This window comes from Staurois parvus, unplaced genomic scaffold, assembly GCF_062004578.1.
Source record: "Staurois parvus isolate SC_StPar_1 unplaced genomic scaffold, SC_StPar_1.0 ptg000017l, whole genome shotgun sequence".
Lineage (NCBI taxonomy): Eukaryota > Metazoa > Chordata > Amphibia > Anura > Ranidae > Staurois > Staurois parvus.
Window position 1 is genome coordinate 14,942,944 of NW_028317813.1, and position 22,425 is coordinate 14,965,368.

The following is a 22,425-nucleotide window of genomic DNA, read 5'->3' on the forward strand; positions in this document are numbered from 1 at the left end:
GAAAGCCTGCTAGTAGTTTATAATAAAGTGATAGTCAGCACTTCCAACAAGATCTGTGTTTTACATTCCCAAACAAGCTGAGAGTTTATCACTTGCAATGTGAGACTCAGTAAAGCTCGTTTTTGCTTGGGGGTAGAGGAACAAGCTGTAAAACACATACCCTTGTTCCTTGCTCCAGCAGGGTCTCTCAGGCAGTGCAACAGGCCCCGTGAAGCCTACTCTCTAAAGTGCTCCAGGCCAAGGTCGCACTCCTGCCTCCTCTACAATCCGTGTAGGCTTAATAGCCCTACATTGTATGTGGTGATGCTGAAAGACCATAAAAAGCCTGGAAGAAGTAGAGGAGAGGGCCAGAGCGGGGGTAAGGTTAGTAATAAAGCCTTTTCGTCTTCCCTTAGAGATAACAAGCTCAGGGTTGGGGTTTAAAGGTTTACAGAAAGCTGCCGAAAGCTTGCTGTTCACACTGTTCTTCTACAAGGAGCTCAGCATAATGATCCTCAAAGACTCTCAATGCAATTCAACAGGAAAGGTACACAAAGTAAAGGCACAAAAACAAATACAAAGATTCAGAGTTTCTCATTTCAGGTGTGATATATAATAGTGACGGACTAATATCGTAGCATAACAGGAGCCAAAATACAGATAGTCCACGCAAATGGAAGCATCAATGGCCTTTAAACACTCCACTGTCTCTCGTTACATATGCAAGACACCTAAAACTGTTCCCATTATAAAAAACACAACCCCCATTGAAATGGATGGAAAACACATTAAACCCGTGGTTGCGTTTTCTTCAGTGACTTTTTTCACAGCTGGAAAACGCATCAAAATCGGGGAAAACATGCGGTAAAAACAGATATGCATTTTCAGAAGGGGCCGTGTGAAAGTAGTTTTACTTACATATGTATGACACAAGGTCAAGAACTTGAGAACCTACTGCAGGATGAATGTTCCATGAACAGAAAATCTGTGGCAAAACATTCAATGCAGTAGCACCCAAAACATAATATTACATGATCACCATAAAATACCTACCAGGATACATATTTTGACAGCTTTAGAGAGCCCCGATGTGCAAGCATCCATGGCAGGAAACATAAAACAAAAACATTACAGACCCCCTCTGCCAGAATAACTATCACTGGAGCACCCAGGGCAGGAGAAATGTTATGAGCACATTAGTGCACCAATGGTGAGAGAAATACACTGTGGAAGCACAAACAGCAAAGCAAAATACATTTAAATAAAACAGCTTCACTAAATGTTGTTTATTTGTGATGCATACAACAACTTCAGTTAGTTTATTTCTGTTGCTTTGGGATATAACTCAGCTCTGCCATGGTCCCTGAATCATGCAGCTTTGTGACATATTCCAGAGCAGAGGAAATAAACATTTGCTTGCGTACATAAATCCACAGCCAAAAAGAACAAAAGAAGCATGGAAAGAAGAATCAGTTTGGTAGAGGTTGCAGGATAGATCAATAAATGTAACCCAAATGAAGAGGAAAAAAGAACCTTGCTAAGCAATATTTGCATCCAAACAGGTCACACATTACCCAAGTATTATCAGCAAAAAAGTTTATCACATATAGGAATTTTCTAACATATAACCTAAAATATGGGGGGAAGCATGCGTTATGATGTAGGGGAAGGGTAGGCAGACTGTTCAGAACATCCTTCCATATCAGAAATTTAGGTTGCAATAAATGTAGGCAAAGTGTTGCACAAGTTGTATTCAGAGATTTTAACAACTGCACACTTGATCCACTTGCCTTCCGGAAGATTTACCCCCCCACCATGACCAGGCCATTTTTTGCTATTCGGCACTGTGCTATTTCAACTGGTAATTGCGTGGTTGTGCAATGCTGCACCCAAACAAAGTGTACGTCCTTTTTTTCACACAAATAGAGCTTTCTTTTGGTGGTATTTGACCTGCGGTTTTTACTTTTGGAGCTATAAACAAAAAAAGACCGAACATTTTGAAAAAAACACAACATTTTTCACTTTTGGCGTTAAAAAAAATTTCCATTAAACTCAAAGTTAGTCATAAATTTAGGCCAAAATGTATTCTGCTACATGTCCTTGATAAAAAAGAAAAAATCCCAATACATTTATATTAACCACTTGCCCTCCCAAGAATTTACCCCCCTTCCTGACCAGGCCATTTTTTGAGTTACGGAGCTGCGTTACTTTAGCTGACAATTGTGCAGTCATGCAACGCTGCACAAATTACATTTACATCCTTATTTTTCCCACAAATTGAGCTTTCTTTCGGTGGCATTTCATTGCCTGTGCAGTTATTTTTTGCGCAATAAAGAAAAAAATAAGGTGACAATTTTGAGGGGAAAAAAAAACAAAAATATTTTTGACTTTTAGCTATTAAAAATGTCCAGCAAAAAGAATCAAATTTCGTCATAAATTTACACCAAAATGTATTTATTCTGCTACATGTCTTTGGTTTATTCATTGGTTTACGTGAAAGTTATAGAGTTTACAAATGGCGGTATATATACAGGAATTTTTATTTTTACTAGTAATGGCAGCAATCAGCAACTTATAGCGGGGCTGAGACAGACTGGGGGGGAACTGACTTGGTGTCACTGACATCCCCAGTGACACCAATACAGTGATCAGTGCTAAAAAAAAAAAAAAAAAAAAAAGCACTGACACTGTACTAAGGGCACTGGGCAGGAAGGGGTTAACATGAGGGGCGATCAAAGGGTTAACTGTGTGCAGGGAGTGTATTACTTGGGGGCCGTGTCAGTGTGCTTCACTGTAATCGCACTGCTCTGGATGGCTGTGCAGGGAATTGCTATCACAGGGAATATAAATAATACCTGTCAATGCCTATTGTAGCCACAGGAGATTTTTTTTTTTTTTTTTAGAAATCTGGGGTCTATTAGACTCTAGAGATCTCCTCTGCCCTTACATCATCTGATCTCACAAAGATCGGTATGACCAGATGCTTTCCCAATTTACAAAAGGCGCTGTTAAAGTCCGGCGAAACGGAAATGATGAAATGCTCGTAGCTTCTGGTCTCTTAGACCATAGAGATGATTGGAGCCATTTTGGTCTCTGATCAGCTCTATAGGCAGCCAGCGGAACTGCCAGCTGCATTCTTGGATTCCCCTGTGAGACAGGAGAGCCCAAGAAAACTGTGGAAGGCGGCAAGAGGAGGGGGGAAATGTCCCTTCCCACTGCTTGTAAAAATGATTTAGCAGCTAATTGGCCACTAGGATTGCTTTTACATGAAAGCCGACCACCAGCTGAAAAAAACGATACCAAGAGGATGCCTGTAGCTGCAGGTATCATCCCGGTATAACCACTCAAGGTCCAGCGACGTACCAGTACATTGCTGGTCCATGTTGGGCATATATGTAACAGCAGAGAACATGGACATACAGTTGCAAGAAAAAGTATGTGAACCCCTTGGGATTACATGGAGTTTTGCATGAATTGGGCATAAAATACGCTCTGAATGTCATCTAAGTCACAACAATAGAACACAGTCTGCTGAACATAATACTACACAAACATTAGATGTTGCCATGGTTTAATTGCACATAACATGTAAACATTCACAGTGCAGGGAGGAAAAAGTATGTGAGGCCCTAGCTTAATGACTTCTCCCAGAGCTAATTGGAGCCAGGAGTGAGCCAACCTTGACTCCAATCAGTGTGATGATATTGGATGTGTTGCTGACAGCTGTCCTGCCCTTAAAAAACACACACTTGTTTTGGGTTTACTGGTTTCAAGAAGCACTGTCTGATGTGAACCATGCCTCGCAGAAAAGAGCACTCAGAAGACCTACGATCAAGAATTGTTGACTTGCATGAAGCTGGAAAGGGTTACAAAAGCATCTCCAAAAGCCTTGATGTTCATGTGTCCACGGTAGGACAGACTGTCTACAAATGGAGAAAGTTTAGCACTGTTGCTACTCTCCCTAGGCGTGGTCGTCCTGTAAAAATGACTGCAAGAGCACAGCGCAGAATGCTGCATGAGGTAAAGAAGAATCCCAGAGTGTCAGCTAAAGACCTACAGAAATCTCTGGCACATGCTAACATTTTTGTTGACACATCTACAATAAGGAAAACATTAAACAAGAATGGAGTACATGGGAGGACACCACAGAGAAAGCCATTGCTGTCCAAAAAGAATATTGCAGCACGTTTGAAGTTTGCAAAAGAGCACCTGGATGTTCCACAGCACTACTGGCAAAATATACTGTGGACAGATGAAACCAAGATTGAGTTGTTTGGGAAGAACACACAACACTATGTGTGGAGAAAAAAAGGCACAGCACACCAACATCAAAACCTCATCCCCACTGTGAAACATGGCGGAGGGAGCATCATGGTTTGGGGCTGCTTTGCTGCCTCAGGGCCTGGACGAATTGTTGTCATTGATGGGAAAATGAATTCCAGAGTTTATCAAGACATTTTGCAGGAAAACGTACGACCATCTGTCCACCAACTGAAGCTCCGCAGAGGATGGGTGATGCAACAGGACAATGACCCAAAGCATACAAGTAATTCAACAAAACAATGGCTGCAACAGCACAGAATACGCCTTCTGGGGTGGCCCAGTCAGAGTCCTGACCTCAACCCGATTGAAATGCTGTGGCATGACCTTAAGAGAGCTATTCACACCAGACATCCCAAGAATATTGCTACACTGAAACAGTTTTGTGAAGAGGAGTGGTCCAAAATTACTCCAGATCGTTGTGCAGGTCTGATCTGCAACTACAGGAAACGTTTGGTTGAGGTTATTGCTGCCAAAGGAGGGTCAACCAGTTATTAAGTCCAAAGGTTCACATACTTTTTCCTCCCTGCACTGTGAATGTTTACATGTTATGTGCAATTAAACCATGGCAACATCTAATGTTTGTGTAGTATTATGTTCAGCAGACTGTGTTCTTCTATTGTTGTGACTTAGATGACGTTCAGAGCACATTTTATGCCCAATTCATGCAAAACTCCACGTAATCCCAAGGGGTTCACATACTTTTTCTTGCAACTGTATGATGAATGGTATCTGTGGAACAATATGACCGCAATTCATTCTTTTTTGTAATGCCCATGTTGAGGTTTGGCCCCAAAAAGTTTTAAATTCAGAAACCTTAATAGGTTTCCATGCAAATAGCCTGGCAAGAGCTGAATTTGGGTGGGCGGGGATGTACTGTTGTGCATATAAATTGCCTTGGCCCACAATCAATTGGTACAAATCTTTTGTGAAAAATAGTGGAGGGGCTAAAAACACTAGTGCTGGCAGTGAACAGGTCTGATCCAGCTAACTCTGAGTTTTTGGGGACAATATACAAAGCAGGCACTAGTATGGTTCGGTTCATGATCATTATATTGATCCGTACAAACACTATACTAGTAATGGGGGTGATCAGCGACCTATAGCATGAGTGCGATAGTGTGCGGGAAATCTAACACTAACTGACCCTGGCTGGGAGGGGCGCTAACTGACCCTGATGCTATCTGATGTCGCTAGTGGCAGGAATACAGTGATCAGTGAAAAATTCTATATACTGACACTGGCACTAATGGCACTGGCTGGGTGACGGGGCGATCAAAGGGTTAAATGTGCTAATCAAACGATTGTGTGTGTGTGTAAAATGTAGTGCTTTTACCCAGTGCAGTGTTCTTTCTTCTCTCCCTGGACTGACCGAGGGGGCAGCAGGGGGCACAGGCGCATTCACACCCTGTAACAGGAAGCGACGTAAGATTACGTCGCTTTGCCCAGATCCGCTGCTCGCCCGCAAAATATCGGTAAGCAATTGGCAAGGTAAAAATCAAAAAAAAAAAAAAAACCCTTAAATTTTTTTTTTTTTTACATTCTCAATGGTTTTTTTTTTATTACTTTTATCAGAATAGTACAATGTTACCATAGTAACATTGTACTACTGTGGGGGGTGATCAGGATTTTTTTTTTTTTTTACACTTTGCTTTGCAGGAGAAATAAAGATCATTTCTTCTGCAATGCAAAGCTTGCTGTTATGAATCTAACGCATTCATGAACGGTCATGAATGAGTTAGGTTTTTGACAGTTCAAGATAGTGATCTGTGATTGCTGGTCACATGGTACAGGGTGCTGTGATTGGCCCCATGTATCATGTGACAGCTGTGGGCCAATAACAGCTCACTAGGAAGAGAAGTAGAGCTGTTAAGAATGAGACTGATTCATAACAGCTTTGCTTACATTGTGATCATGTGATTGCATAGCGATCACATGATCACTGGGTCCCATTCACCAGGATCTTCATTCCACTGTGTCCGCCAGACACAGAACTTACGGGAGGGGGAGTGTTAGTGCAGCCAGAGCGACATACGGGTACGCCACTTTGCCTGCAGCTGCCTTTCGGACACAGTACATTGCAGGCAGGCAGGAAGCGGTTAAAAACATGTTAAGACCACTTGGTCAGTGGTAATAACCTGCAACACTTTATTTTTACAACACAATGCTACAGTCTACACAGCATAGTGCAATACATAAAAAAGAAGCAGGCTTCGTTGTCATTCAGCTCCAAACTCAGGAAAATAGTGCAAAACCAACCCTGCACATGGCTGGAAAAGCTGTTCAAAGAACAAAAAAATTGTTGATCTTACATTTGCCCTGGTTTTCCAGAAGGTTCCTCCTCCTCCTCCTCCTCCTCCTCCTTCTCCTCGGGAACATCTACAGGTTTTTGCTCTTCTTCCTAAAAATAAAGAAATAAAATCTCTAAATAAAGTTTTCAAACACTGTGGAACTGGTGCAGTACACGCAGTTATACAAATCCATTTATTAGGATTTCAGTATTTTAAAAGACCCTGGATGTCTCCCCCGTGCTCCACTGAATGTAATACAGTGCAGATTCTTTCCTGGGTATGCTGGCCGGTGACATTGAAAGGCAGACCCAGAAGTGCCACCGTACACGACACTTCCTGGGTCAGCAAGGAGGGGGAAGAGACTCAGTCCCTATGCCTGCAGATGCGCAAGCAGAGCCATGATCCTGGTATGGATTTTTTTTTCAGCTAATGATCGACTTTCTTGCAAAAGTGATCCGGGTGGCACTACAGCCACCCATCACTTTTACGGTGCTCCATTGCCTCCCTCCCCACCTCCCGTCTCTAAGCAGTCGAGTTGCCTGCCCACAGAGAAGACGTAGGAACAGCTGTTCCCCAATCTCCTCCGTGGTAAAATCAGAATCTACAAGGATTTCATCACTTACAGTTTCAGTGCGGTTTTTCTCTTGTTGATACAGACAGGGAAACCTCTAAATCAAAACACAATCTATGTCTGCTTAGATGCTTGGAAGGGCAGGAAAGACATCAGGGGTCTGAAAAAAGGTTACCTGTCACTGTTCAAAGCTATAACAAGAGGTCTTGTTAACTCTTTGTGATAGCAATAAAAATAACTTTTTAAAAAGTGTAAAAAAAAGGTCCAGCCCGCATATGTTAAGGGTGATTGCAGCACACGAGAGGTACCACCATCAACGCCAGAGCAAAAATCATCTGTAAAAGTGTCTACTGTTAATTTTTTTTTAGCAAAGTAGTTTGTCAATATTTTACAGCATGCGCAATTTTAAAGGGTAACCACTTTTGTGTGGGGAAAAAAAACAAAAACAGATATTAAACAGGGATAAAAATTCAAAGTCGCCTGTCCATACTGCAAATGCATCAATGAATCTAAAATAACAGACAATACCATGTAAAAATCTTTAGCCTTGTTTAAAATCTATTTAAATTACAACTTAGACAATGGGAGGTTCAACGGATCCATCGTTTGGATACATTAACCCCTAAGGGGTTAAATTCACATTTTGATCTGTATTTATTTCTTTAAAAAGTGTGTGTGTGTTTCCTTTTTTTATTTTAAAACAAAATGTGTTCTTTTGTTTCTCCCTGACAGAGTTTTCACTCTCAAACACATTTATTAGAAGATGCTTGTCTAATGTGTATCCAGTATGTGGTTAATTATATAATTGATTCCAATTATGAGGTCTGTATAAATTGATCATACTGGTATTTCTCACTTCAATATGTGTTCTGATCTGAAGGAGGGAGTTAACATAATAACCTGAAACTGTTGAACACTACTATGAATGGCTTTGTCCATTTTTGATCACTCTTTTGTATGGTGATTTTTCTGCATTAAAAAGGTCTTTTATGTGTAGCAATCCATTTTCGTATAAATTTACTATACAATTCTGACAAACATCATATTGTAATGAAAAGTTATTAATATTTACCTTTCCTTTCTAATCTACAGTGCTGTAACACTCTGTAAAATGCAATGCAATATGGCTACCTGGAGGCCTTCTGTACAGAGATGGTATATGGAATGCTCTGCCCCCCCGATCTAATTTCCTGATTGTGTGATTGGCCCCCTGATTTTCCCAAAAGTATGCACTAAAATACAAGTCAACTTTTGGAATCCCCTGCAACAAAAATGTCATTTTTGGCGAGATATTCCCGAAGGGAATTATGTCTAAAGGGATGCAGACCCTGCCACTTTCCTCAGAGACCTAGAAACTGAGCAGCTGATTCAGAATTATGAAATCAATCCCACCCAGATTTACTCTGCACACGGGCAGAGAAAAGCAAACAGTGATTTGGGAATCTGCAATAAAAACTTTGTTAAAATCCCTGCAATGTACACTGATCACCCAGGGGGGAATGTTTTTTTCTAAATAAAAGTGGAGTTACTCTTAACAATTTTTACATATTTATCTATTTGCTTGATGCAACATCCTTATATTTGACAAAAAAAAGTGGGTATTATATTGTGTTTGTATGTACCTAAATTTATTTAAATGCGTTTTGCATAATGTTTGATAAAGGAGTGTGTAAACATTGTTACATAAAAAACAAAACAAAAAAAAACAACAAAAAAAAACAACCGCTATTTTATTCTCCAGGGACTCTGCTTTCAAAAAGGTATATAATATTTGTGGGTTTCAAAGCAAACCCCACAGGTTTTAGCATGTATATAAGAAATGTAAGAAATGCCCCAGACAGCAGGTGGTTATAAAGGGGATTACCTCTGTTTCATCACCTAGAACATCTTCCTCATTGGGCTCTTCTTCAGCTGTAGGGTAAACAAGGAAATTTTACATTTTAAGACAATGTTCACATTAAATGCAGAATGGCAGGCAGCATTTTCTAAGTGTTAGAATAGAACTACATGCAAAACTTTTTTCATTTTGGATATAAAGTAAAGGGAGAGTTTTGTCAGATCTTTTTTACCATGTGTAGCATTGAGACTTTTTGTCACTTCCTGTTCCATAGCCAGACAGGAAGCGAGAGGAAATCCTTGCAAATTAAGGGAGTCCCTTCAGGTCCCCCAGGTCACCAAGAACTAATGTCCCCATTGGAAGATTTCCTCTCCTTTCTGGGGACAACCTTGAGGATTGAACAACTTGGGATTTTCATTTACTTTTGCTTTCAATGATAATGGTAAACAGATCAAATAGTGAGGATGAATCTCCCTAAAAGAGGCAACAGATAGCAATAAAAATCTAATAGATTTTCTAATCCACCCAAAACAAAAAAATTTGCCCTTAGTAATACTTTAAGCAATATCGGCCTCCATGTTTGATGTAATTTGTTTTTTATGAATAGATGTTACTCAAAAAAGGCTTACTAACTTTAAAGATCTAAAAATATACTGCATACACACCAATATACAAATGCATTGTTACTGCAGGGCAAAGCTACATGTTTACATTTATGTTAGCTCCTGCAGCTGATTATGCTCACCTTTTCTATGTTCTAGATCTGCTCTGAATATCAAATCAATATTTCATACTTCCAGTCATTCTCTTATGTTACAGTTCTGGGGCTGGCCACTCAGCCACTCTGAGCTATTTGAGGGGAGAGAAAGGAGAGTCCTCAACCCTATCTAAACTCCAAGTCAAGTGGCAAGGTAGCAATGGGAAGGCAAGTGTCAACAGCTACGGGGGTCAGCATTAAAGTGTCATTGTTGGTGTCACCTGCATGGGTAGAAGTGCAGATTTACTTCTAGCAAAAATATTCCACAATCATGAATATACCGTCCATTAGACACAAAAAGTTTTAAGTCAGTAAAAAGAAAAGTGATTTCTGTGACCAAAGACTTAAAAAAAAAACAAAAAAAACCATATGCTACCTACCAATACCAAAAGCATGTTACTGAGCTTACTCTGTAATGAAAGGCAAACAGCATTGTTGATATAAAAGTGAAGCAATCCAAAGCAACTAGTTTTCAGTTTACTGTAGTCAGGTCAGCTAAACCTTTGATTGCAGGTTACTGCAATTAAAATGAAACTAAACCCAAAAAAAACAAAAAAAAAACAAAAGTAAAAAATATTCAGGTTACTAGTCCTTGCTGTTATGGCTGCATTTGCTTTATTTCCTCATTCCTCTTATTTTTACCTGGTAATCCTGCAAATACCACAATTTCTGTCCCTGGGTGGCTACATCACTCTTCCACTGTGTCTGTGGAGGGAGCCATGGCTGTGCTCCTGGTATGGACTATAAACAGGGTTATATTTCCTAATTTCCATTATATGGGAGGCAGGGCAGTTAGTAGTTTTCAGAAGATAGCTAAGAAGGAAGATACTCTTCTGTGTAGCTCACAAGAAGCAACAAGGACAATGGGTATTTTCTGTACTTGAGCATGTTCTTAGCTTAGAAAAAAGAAAAAAAAACACGTAAGGCAGCCACCACATCCAAGGACTGTAAGCTGCAATATATTAAGTTATTCTTTTCCTATTTTAAACACATCATCAATGTCTTACCGAATGAGCCTAAATTAAAAGTTTCCCTGTACTTCCAATGACCATAATTTTTTTTATTATTATAATGCTTACCAAAATGGCTCATGGAAGTAAAGTAAATAAAGCACATTTCTCCTACCACTCTAAGAAAAAGGTCACCTTATGTTTATATGGTAATTTGGTAGAGAGAAATGGAAAACCCAATAAAGATTCTTCAGAATGTGCCAACATTGGTGCCATAATCAATGCAAAGGCTTACTTCCTGAAAAGTAACTTTTGTCTTACTCTAAACAATAAGAGAACTGGAAAAAAATGAAAAAAAAAAAAAAAAACTGCAGAAAAGGTAATGTATACCAGGCAACAAAACAATTCAAAAATTACACAAAGCTTTAGACAACAAAATGGCCCCTTGAGATCTACAGACTTACACTTCTGTATTTGATGGCCATATCTTTCACATAAGATCTTTTCTTCAAAAGATAATTAAAATATATAATTCCATGAGATAGAAAAAACATGCTGTGAAGATGGACGCAAAAGGTAGATTTCTTTTGAAATACCCCAAAATAAAACATTTCTTTAAAACAGGCCTGCAAAATGATTGACGTAATATCCATAGAAGTTAGAGTACCCCAATTTTATTTAGGGTAATTCAGTTTAAATACAAAACATTTGCAACAAAGTCATGGCTTTTGATTTTTAACATCAATATAAATGAACAGAAGTTGAGCTTTTCCAACCGTGTTCCTCTAGAAATGCTTGAAGCCTGCTGATCAGGTCACTCTTATTCCCTTTCACGTCCAAACCTCGGGCCAGGCATTCTTGTTTGAGCTCTGCTAGCTGCAGAATTAAGAAAACACAACAAAAAGAAATGTGAAAACTCAGCATTATATTCAGCCATATTTTACAGTACAGTACAGTCTAATACAAATGAGTGACAGATGTTTTCTAGTGCAGTTTCTTAAAGTAGAATTCCACGTAACTCCAACTAGCCATAAAATGCTCCCTCCCCCTTCCTAACACCTATGCTGACTAACCTGTGCAAAAACACGTATGAACAGTACTTACCTATTTTTAACCCACCCCGGTCTCGTGATCCACTGGTGACAGTTAGTGACGGCTGCAGGGAAGAGGAAACAGTGCTCAATGTCTGGGAATGCCTGGAAGTGGTGGCGTCACGCACAGGACATAACTTTCAATAGAAAATGCACTGTTCGCTCCGTAAGTTGTCGACTTCAAACCAGCTGGTCCCACAGTAACAGGTTACACCCTGAATATAGGTATAACCAGTTATGAAAGGTGCACTTATCCTTTAAGACCCTATACACAAACAAAAAGGTGGAAAGCCAAGCACTACCTGAAAATACAGAACCATGTGTGTTTTGAATGCGGTGCGGGAAAAAGTGCACAGAATGTGGGTTTCCCGAACCGCATTCTAGTGTGAACAAGCCCTAATACTAGACAGCAAGTCTCCAGAAGGGAACCACTGTCAAATCACTTTAGTGGGGTGTGTCATTCTGTGACAGACCAGCAGTCCCCTAGACAGTCTAAAGCCAGCCACAAATGGACTGAAATTCAGTCAGTTCAGCAGGGACCAGCCGACTTTCAATTCATCTATGGCCTGTCCTACTGATCAACTGTTTAGGAATGGGCTTGATGGAAAACCTTGTCTTGCTCAGTGCTGGTCAGTGTGTTCTGATGGTGAAGATGTACTGCTGACCCCTGTCAGAATGCAACGACACAACAGGGAGGATTCCCACATCCACCTCGAATGGGTGGATGGGAGAATCGGTTCAGTTTATTATGAAAAAACAAAACAAAAACTGAGCCATGAATGGACAGCTTTACTGTGCATGTCTGTCAAAGCTACCACCAGTACCACTGAACAGAACGGGAAGCTAGGGAAGAAGGCAGGAGACTAGCAGGATCACCAGGTATTTTCAAAGTACATGACAAAATAAGCAGATATAGGAAATAAAGCCATATTTCTCCTGCTGGAGAGAAGCAGCCGATTCCATCTGTAATTTCTGTACTCAGAGAAACCTAAAAAAGGATAAGTTCACTTTTTGTAACAGGTTATATCCATATGCAGGGTGTAACATGTAACAACTGCACTGGCCCCCGCCAGCGAACGTATTCTTAAAAGGATAAGTTCACTTCTCGGGGAAAAAATTAAAAAAATGAAATTATTGTTTTTGCAGGTTAACAGCTTCCATACAGGGCACTTTTACCCCCTTCCTGCCCAGGCCACTTTTCAGGTTTCAGTACTCTCACACTTTGAATGACAATTGCGTGGTCATACATACTGTACCCAAAATAAAATTTTATCATTTTCTTACTAGAGCTTTCTTTTGGTGGTGTTTAATCACCTCTGGGGTTTTTATTTTTTTCTAAATTAACAAAAAAAAAACATTTTGAAAAAAACACGTTTTTCTTTGTTTCTGTTATAAAGGTTTGCAAATAAATAATTGTTTTTCATAAATTTAGGCCAAAATGTATTCTACTCAGGGTGGATTTGATTTAAATCAAACTGATTTAAATCACTAGTCAGTAAGACTTGATTTAAATCCTAGTTTTCTACATAAAGACTAATTCTTGCTGGTATAACTCTAATATGCAAGTAGATGAAGATTTTTAGAATAACTACTTTTCATATTAGTTTTTTTATCCCCAGTTTAATAGGTTAATCATTCATATTTGGACAACTTTTCTGTTGTACTTAGGAAGGAGAAAACTAATCATTACCTTAATAATAACAATTTAAATAGATTTATTCATCTGAAACAATAACATCCATTGTTAACATTTTTATCCACCCCGATTCTACTACATTTCTTTTGTGAAAATAACCCAAATTAGGATGTATTATTTAGTTTGTAGGAAAGTTATAGAGTTCACAAACTACGGGATATATCTGAATATTGATCAATCCTGAAGTACTGACGGTCAATCTAATTTCTTGTCAGAACAGTACAGATATCCCCCAAATGACCCCTTTTTGCAAAGTAGAGAGTCTGACGTATTTCACAAGAGGCATGGCGAGTTTTTTGAAGTTGTAATTTTTTTGTTGTAATTTTTTTGTCATAATTTTTCGGATATGAAGAAATTAAAATTATTTTCACAATTTTTTTTTTCTGTTACATACTGTCACCAGTGCAGTACAGAATCATCATATAACTGATATGGTGGTGATCAGGGACACTGACTGGTGACAGTCCACAAAAAAAAACAAAAAAAAAAAAAAAAAACTTATAATTTTAATTTTTTATTATTTTTATTACATTTTTTTCTCTTTAAGATTTTTTTTCAGATTTCACTATGACCAAAGTAGTATAATGTTACCATAGTAACATTTTACTACTTTGGGGAAGTGATCAGTATTTTTTTTTTTTTTTTTTTTTACACAATTTGCTTATAGCAAAGAATTACTTTGCTATAAGCAAACATTTACCTGAATGACATCGATTCATTTAGGGGTTTTATTTGTGCTTAGCTGTGATTTGGCCACAGCTAATCACATGACACAGCTGGGCTGTGATTGGCCCAGCTTGTGCTTGTGTTAGCTGTGACCATTCACAGCTAGACACACTTGTATACAATGGATGGCATGAAAGGAAGCCATCCATTGTATACAACTGTCATGTGACCTGCTGTGATTGGTCACAGCAGGTCACATGATACTGACAACAGGGCCGGTACACAGGTCTGTCATCGGCCGTGTCCGAGGTACACGGCTGGTGACAGATCGTGCTGCTGTGCGGCCCTGTGGGCAGGCGCAATGCATGCCTGGAAGGACGCCATATGGCATCCACTCAGAGGGACGAGCTGTTCGCCCGGCCGCCATCTGGCTATAGGCCAGGCGGCAACTGGTTAAACAACAAAAAAAAAAGTGCATTTATTATTTTCCTTCTAAAAGGAGCCTGCAGAGCATTGCACCTATGATCAGCAGAACACTATCTCAGGATAGTTGTCTGCCCATATGGGTAGGTGGTTACTTGGCAGCAGGAAGAACAATGAACCAGGGACCTCGTAGTTCATTGAAAACTACAAGCCATAATGGCTGACGGTACTTGTAGTTTGTAGTGCCTTGAAAAAGTATTCATACCCCTTGAAATTTTCCAGTTTGCCATGTTACAACCAAAAACGTAAATGTATTTTATATGGATTTTATGTGATAGACCAACACAAAGTGGCACATAATTGTGAAGTGGAAGGAAAATGATAACTGGTTTTCAAAATGTTTTACCAATATCTATCTGAAAAGTGTGGTGTGCATTTGTATTCAGCCCCCCCGAGTCAATACTTTGTAGAACCACCTTTCACTGCAATTACAGCTGCAAGTCTTTTTGGGTATGTCTCTACCAGCTTTGCACATCTAGAGTGTGATATGTTTGCCCATTCTTCTTTGCAATATAGCTCAAGCTGTCAGATTAGATGGAGAGCATCTGAACAGCAATTTTCAAGTCTTGCCACAGATTCTCAATTGGATTTAGGTCTGAAATTTGACTGGGCCATTCAAACACATGAATATGCTTTCATTGAAACCATTCCATTGTAGCTCTGGCTGTATGTTTAGGGACGTTGTCCTGCAGGAAGGTCTTGTCTTTTGCAGACTAACAGGTTTTCTTCTAAGATTGTCCTGTAATTTGGCTCCATCCATCTTCCCATTAAGTCTGACCAGCTTCCCTGTCCCTGCTGAAGAAAAGCATCCCCACATGATGCTGCCACCACGTTTCACGGTGGAGATGGTGTGTTCAGGGTAATGTGCAGTGTTAGTTTTCCGCCACACATAGCATTTTGCTTTTAGGCCAAAAAAATTAAATTTTGGTCTCATCTGACCAGAGCACCTTTTTCCACGTTTTCTGTGTCCCCCACATGGCTTCTTGCAAACAGGACTTCTTTCAACAATGGCTTTCTTCTTGACACTCTTCCACAAAGGCCAGATTTATGGAGTGCACAACTAATAGTTGTCCTGTAGACAGATTCTCCCACCTGAGCTGTGGATCTCTGCAGCTCCTCCAGAGTTACCATGGGCCTCTTGGCTGCTTCTCTGATTAATGCTCTCCTTGCCCAGCCTGTCAGTTTAGGTGGCCGGCCATGTTTTGGTAGGTTTGCAGTTGTGCCATACTCTTTCCCATTTTCAGATGATGGATGGATTGAACAGTGCTCCATGAGATGTTTAAAGCTTGGGATATTGTTTAATAACCTAACCCTGCTTTAAACTTCTCAACAACTTTAGCCCTGATCAGTCTGGTGTGTTCTTTGACCTTAATTGTGCGGTTTGTTCACCAATGTTCTCTAACAAACCTCTGAGAACTTCACAGAACAGCTGTATTTATACAGAGATTAAAATTACACACAGGTGGACTCTAATTTACCAATTAGGTGACTTCTGAAGGCAATTGGTTCCACTAGATTTTAGTTAGGGGTATCAGAATAAAAGGGAGCTGAATACAAATGTACGCCACACTTTTCAGATATTTGTAAAAACATTTTGAAAACCATTTCTCATTTTTCTTCCACTTCACAATTATGTACCACTTTGTGTTGGTCTATCACATAAAATCCCAATGAAATACATTTATTGGTGGTGCACCGAAATGAAAATTCTGGTGTCGAAAGCGAAAATTCAAAATGCACTTGGCCGAAAATCGAATATATATTTTTGGAAAAAAAATACACCGATTAAAAAAATAAATAAATAAATAATATACCCCAATTTCCCACTGCCGCCACCGGCCGCTGCTCGGTAGTTCAGCCTTACCCTGAGAAACCATCGATCCCGGCGCTGGGCATAGAGATGAGTGAAGGAAAGATGGCCACCACACATCTCTATGCCCTTGGAGGACCGGAGAGGTCACTTCCCGCTCCAGCCATTTTTCTTTTTTGTTTAAAGCACTAGATCAATGCTTTATATTGCAGAGGAGAGATGTCCATAAAGAGGACCTGTCACTAATTATTTCTATCAAAAGGGATGCATGCATTTCTTGTGATAAAAATAAAAGTGATTAAACATTTTTTTTAAAGGAACAGTGCAAAACAAAACAAAAAATTAAATAAATTTGTGCCCCCGTCCTCGCACATAGTGGTGAACACATACGTAGGTCATGCCCAAATATGTAAATAGTGTGCAAACCACATGTGAGGTATCACCACGAACAACGGAGCAAGAGCAATAATTCTGGCACTAGACCTCCTCTGTAACTTTACACTGCCAACCTGTAGAAATGTTTAAAGCATCATCCATGGAGATTTTTAGTACCGCAGTTTCATGCCATTCCACGAGCGTGCACAATTTTAAAGCGTGACATGTTGGGTATCTATTTACTCGCCGTAACATCCTCTTACATATTTTACAAAACAATTGGGGTATATAGTTTTTTTTAATCAAAGTGTATTCTTTTCCAAAAATTATATATTCATTTTTAAAAACTGTGCATTTCGGTTTTCGGCCAAGTGCATTTTAAATTTTCGGTTTCGGCACCAGAATTTTCATTTCGGTGCATCACTAGTTATAAAACATATCAAATGGAAAATTGCATTTCTTTATAAAGTTAGGTCAAAGTGTGTTCTGCTATATGTCCTGGGTAAAAAAAAAAATCCCAATAAGTGTAGACGGTATAACTTCCGCACAAACCAAATAATGTACAAATTATGGTATATGCTGGAATTTACACAGCTATGATACTATACTGGTAATGGCAGTGATTAGCGACTAACAGTGAGGCGGGCAATCTGGCGCAAACTGATGCTGACTGGGAGGGACAGTTATCAGCTGACATTGACATCAATTGTGAAATTAATACAGTGATTGGTTCTAATATTGTACACTGCCCCTGTATTGACACTGGCTGGGAAGGGGTTAATATCTAGGGTGTTGCTTTTACTAATAGCTAAGGCTGTTTTTATCTCCCCGCTTTGCAGAGAGAAAAAAAAAACACATCGCTACTCAGTGTACAGAGCCCTGTGTTAGTAAACAAATCATTGGCTGGGACCTGCTGATCAATTTGTGTTGTACCGAATGACAGCACAGGAGCAAGCGGAGCTTGCACCCTATACCCGCAAAAGCTGGATCGTGTACATGTATGTGATGCAACGCAGAATGAACACTCGCCAGCAGTAAAAGTACAGTGGGCGGCCTCTAAGCCATTAAAAAAGGCCTAAAGGATTTTGACTAAAAAAACCTTAAATACCAGGAACTCGTCCATTGGGACCATGAGAGTCTTATTGCGATAACAAACCATCAGATTTACTGAAGGCATACTCTATCTCTTAAGGAGTTCACCTTCGATAGAGGTATTGCTGAGCGAACAGCTTTTGGAGAAAATAACCCCATCAGGATGAGTCCAATCCACATACAAAACATCCTTCAAATGAAGGATGAACTCAAAAGGATTGAGGGTGTTGTGGAGCACACCAGGATCCAAATTCTGTAACCTTAGAAGCATATAACATGGGAAGTGGTAGCTTTAAACTTGTCCTGACCACCTCCTCCAGAAAATTCACAAAGGCTTTTTGGGTCTGAGATAAAACCTGACCCTGGAGTTCCTCAGTAGTAGATTCCTTAGATGAGGATTCTTCTACATCCCCTACACCTAGAAAATTCTCATCCGCCTCCACTGTAAATAAGTACATAAGACAGGGGTAAAGATTCTGCTTGCGACTAAGGTCCAATTCAGAAAGTATTCCCAAAAGCTGGTGTTGCTAACAAGCATATGGCAGATGGGAATTCCCCCCAAACAGAAAGGAACTGAAAGTTGCTCCAGAGATAACAGAAAGACCAGATAAGTGGAGGAAGTCAAAGCCACATGGAACTAACTGCCCCTATTTGATATATTGCAAGGGGCGATGCATCCAAGTTCATTCCTGACCATTAAAGGCATTTGGGGCCACTCACTCCCTAAATTCCCTGTTCTTTGTCGTTACTGAGTATGGCACGTCAACAGTAACAACAGGACTCATGCTGGGAACCAAAAGTCCAAGTCAGCTGAGAGGGTACTGTGGAAAAATGCACCAGTGTGCTGGTTACCCCAGGAATGACAGCCTTCTATTTTCTGCCAGTGCCTCATCACCTTGACAAGGTAACCACTGCATGGGCCCCTTTAAAGGATAAGTTCAACTTTTTAACAAAAATAATAAATGCACTTTTTTGCGCTGGACCACGAGGGAGCACAGTGTTCCAGGGAATAGGTGGGTTAGGGGTGTATGAGTTTTATCCTCATCCCTAGAGAAAATGAACAGCTGATCCATGCAGTGCAGGCACAGCCCCACTGCATGGTGAAAAAACATTTTTTCTTTTTACCGGAGTTCTACTTTAACACAAAATGTTTTTATCATAGAATGGGAAACAGCATGTGAAATGCAACATACAACATTCTAGTCAATTCCAGTCAGTACCTGTCTAAAGAAGAAAAATAGTGGCATTGTCTATCACAGCAGAACTGTGAGTGGGGCCTTTTACCCTGATTGAATTGAATTTAGTCTATATGAATCATGACATGCCATTTTAGAACACGAGTCAGCTGTCCAGAAGATCTAGGACAGCTGGGGCCGTGCTCTCAAATGATGGTTAGCAACAAGATTACACTTCTCATGTTGCAGGGGGAGAGGGACCACGAATAATGTTCCTCTCTACTAGGATAAGAGCAGTAAAAGAGCAGTAAACGGCTTTCCCATGTACCCAACTAGAGAGAAAAATCTGTATCCTCTTGGCAATGCATTAGTCTGGAGAAACATGTCACTAAAGTGATTTAGCATCTAGACAACACATTGGATACTTGTTTATTTTTGGATACATTATCACAAGTCAGCATGATCCTTGATTGCCTATTCCTGTACAGTTCCTTTCTGCCCTTACTCATCTCCACTACGTGGATCAGCAGTTTACACAAATAAGATTGGCTCATGCTTACAGGTCAGCTCACAGAAGAAGTGACAAGGAGACTGTATTTCTGGCAAGATCAATATGAATTTTCTGCATTTGTCAAAATGCTCTTAACCTGAAAAAAAGAAAAACTAATGCAGCAAGCACACCCAAGAGATAGTGAGCTGCAAACAGGATTTGTCTTGGAATTGATTAAGGAACACAGGATGAGTAGCCAGCCAAAAATATCCCTTCCAGCTTCTAGCATGTGTTAGTTTTATAGAAAAACAGTACATAAGAATAGAACACAAATACAGAGGGATAGGGACCTACCGCTCATGAACTCCAAGAAAAAGGATTTTTTTGTGCTTACCATAAAACAGGTTTTATTTTTCTTTTATTAAAGGACACAGTCAATAATTAGATAATTGGGATGTAGAAAAGTAGTCCAACTAAAGGGTGGGCAGCACAAAACTAAAAAGCTTTGACATGCCTGCCAGGTTGAATGTAAAGTTGTTGGACTCAGAACAAGACTTTTACAGGGGTGAAGGCAATCTTTTGGCCCTGGAATAATGAAAGGTTGGGGGAAAATTTTGGGTCAAAATATTTTCAGAGGCAGCAGAGGTCGGCTAATCTGTGCAGAAACACAGCCAGGTTGGATGGCATGAAGCGGGAAGGAGGAAAAGTGAGAAACTTCAGCTTGTGGCCCGTGAACCCAGCCATTGGAAACACCTTCTGACCAAGTGTCTGTGAAGACCAATAGATGTCACCCAGACGTCTGCTAGTACAACTGATATCTAGGCAATGAGGGTGGAATATGTAGTTTAGTTTGTCACCAAACCTCAGGAAAGATACTGTTGTATTAGAAAAGAGTTAAGAAAGGGGCAACAAAATTAATAAGGGGATAGAGGACCTTGGTTATGAAAATCAACTACAATTAGTCACTCTGAAGAGGCACTTAAGAGGGGATATCCTTAGAATATACAAAAACTGCGATAAACGGTTTACTCTAAGAACCCTAAAAAGGACACAACACCCTGATTTAAGGTGAGAAGAAAGGAAGTTAACCCAATTGCAAAAAGGGCTCTTTACTGTTAGAGCAGTTAAAGTGTGGGAATCCCTCCCCCAGGAATGGTACTAGGTGAGTGCAAACAACTTAGAAAATGTTTTTTTTTTTTTATCTTGCTTGTCTTCCTCATACATGACTATGGGAAACATTAGATAAAAAAGTCACACACATATTGAGCTGGATGGACCTGTCCAGCATTATATCAAAAGAAAAGGGATTTTTTTTAGGTGCTCAACAAATTTGACACTAATGCCCAGCACACATTATAAGAAAATCGTACGAACATTTTCATACAAGGACCGATTGTCCGATAATTGGATCATTAGTACACAGCTTTCAAGAGCCAATCACATCAATTCGTACGACAATATTCGAAGGGACAAGCGCAAACATTTTTTTCGAACGATAGCAGATTGTACGATTTTTGGTTAATCAGTACAGTAGTCGTCTGAAAATACAATATAAATACAATGCAATACATGACATCACTTTCAAAATTCTTTTCTTTCATAAGAGAATTTTCGTATCTTTAGTAACCTTTTCACTTTTGATGTGAGACTAGCAGGCGAAAAAAAAAAAACATCCGATTGTTCATCAGATATTCTCATCGTGTGTACGGGGCATTAGTGTCAAATTTGTTGAGCACCTAAAAAAAACCCTTTTCTTTTCATATGATGCTCTATATTCACAATATGGGATGTGGTGCTAGCTGCTCTCCAGCCCACCTGAAATAAACATAGAACTGGACAGACCTGTGTCATTTCAGCCTTCTAAACTAACAACTATGAATGCTAACAATGAGAGTTTTTTTAGCCAAGCCTCGGGAGTGCTGCAAATGGCTTACAAGTACAGCAATTATGTTAAACTGCACAATTTTTTTTTAAACTACCGGAGCCCCCTGAATGCATAGCAATTATATTCAAATGGTGTACTTAGCCTTTACAGTAAATCTTTACACAAACTAATGCAGGCCATAGACGGTTCGTTTATCGGCCAATTTTTCGTCTGAAAAAATAATCGGACGATTTTCACACTGTAAGTGGGGCAATGGCATCAGTTGATTTTCGCGGTTCCTCCTCATTTCTTTTATCGGTCATGCTGGAAAATTTGTGAAAAATGGCTGATTTTCGCAATCATTGGTGGCAACAGAACAACCGATGTTTTGTTTTTGGGACGAAAAATCGGCCGATAAACGAACCGTCTATGGTCTGCATAACTCAGCCTCAGCATCTCTTTACAATACATGCCCCGTTCTCATCCGGCGTTTTGGGATCTCAGGCCCCATTCACATCTGGTGTTTTGGGATGTCAGGATAGAATCACTTTGATTCTGCCTGTGATCTCAAACCACACTGCAATAGTGGTAAAATGCACCACCCATGTTCAGGTGCCATTTCATTTTCAATGGCACCTAAAAGTGGTGCGGCTCTGGTGCAACTGTTACACTACAAATCACAGCAAACTGCATTGCACGATGCTTGTTGCCCAAAAATGAGCAGGAGCCTCTTTTGGGTAACGAGCTTTGGTTGATACGGTTTGCTGTGATTTATTGCTCTAAAACTGCGGCACAACAGCACCGCGAATAGGTGCCATTGAAAATGAATGGCACCCAAAACACACTTGGTGCGTTTTGCCATTATATTGCAGTGCAATTTGTGATCACAGGCAGAATTGCAGCGATTCTGTCTTGAGATCCCAAAACACCAGATGTGAACAGGGTATTACACCCCGGTCACATCGGGTGCGATTTACA

The 22,425-nt window shown here is 39.9% G+C and overlaps 1 protein-coding gene across 1 annotated transcript in view; it reads right to left on the reverse strand.

Annotated features, from left to right (window-relative positions):
* The window catches only part of SARNP (SAP domain containing ribonucleoprotein), a 98,094-nt gene that overhangs the window by 69,924 nt on the left and 5,745 nt on the right, over positions 1-22,425 (reverse strand). The window contains exons 2-4 of the mRNA XM_089680238.1: positions 11,482-11,581; positions 9,026-9,072; positions 6,612-6,700 (exon numbers count right to left, since the gene is read on the reverse strand). Coding sequence (XP_089536364.1) covers positions 6,612-6,700; positions 9,026-9,072; positions 11,482-11,581 — 236 coding nt within the window. The remainder of the gene's footprint in view (positions 1-6,611; positions 6,701-9,025; positions 9,073-11,481; positions 11,582-22,425) is intronic.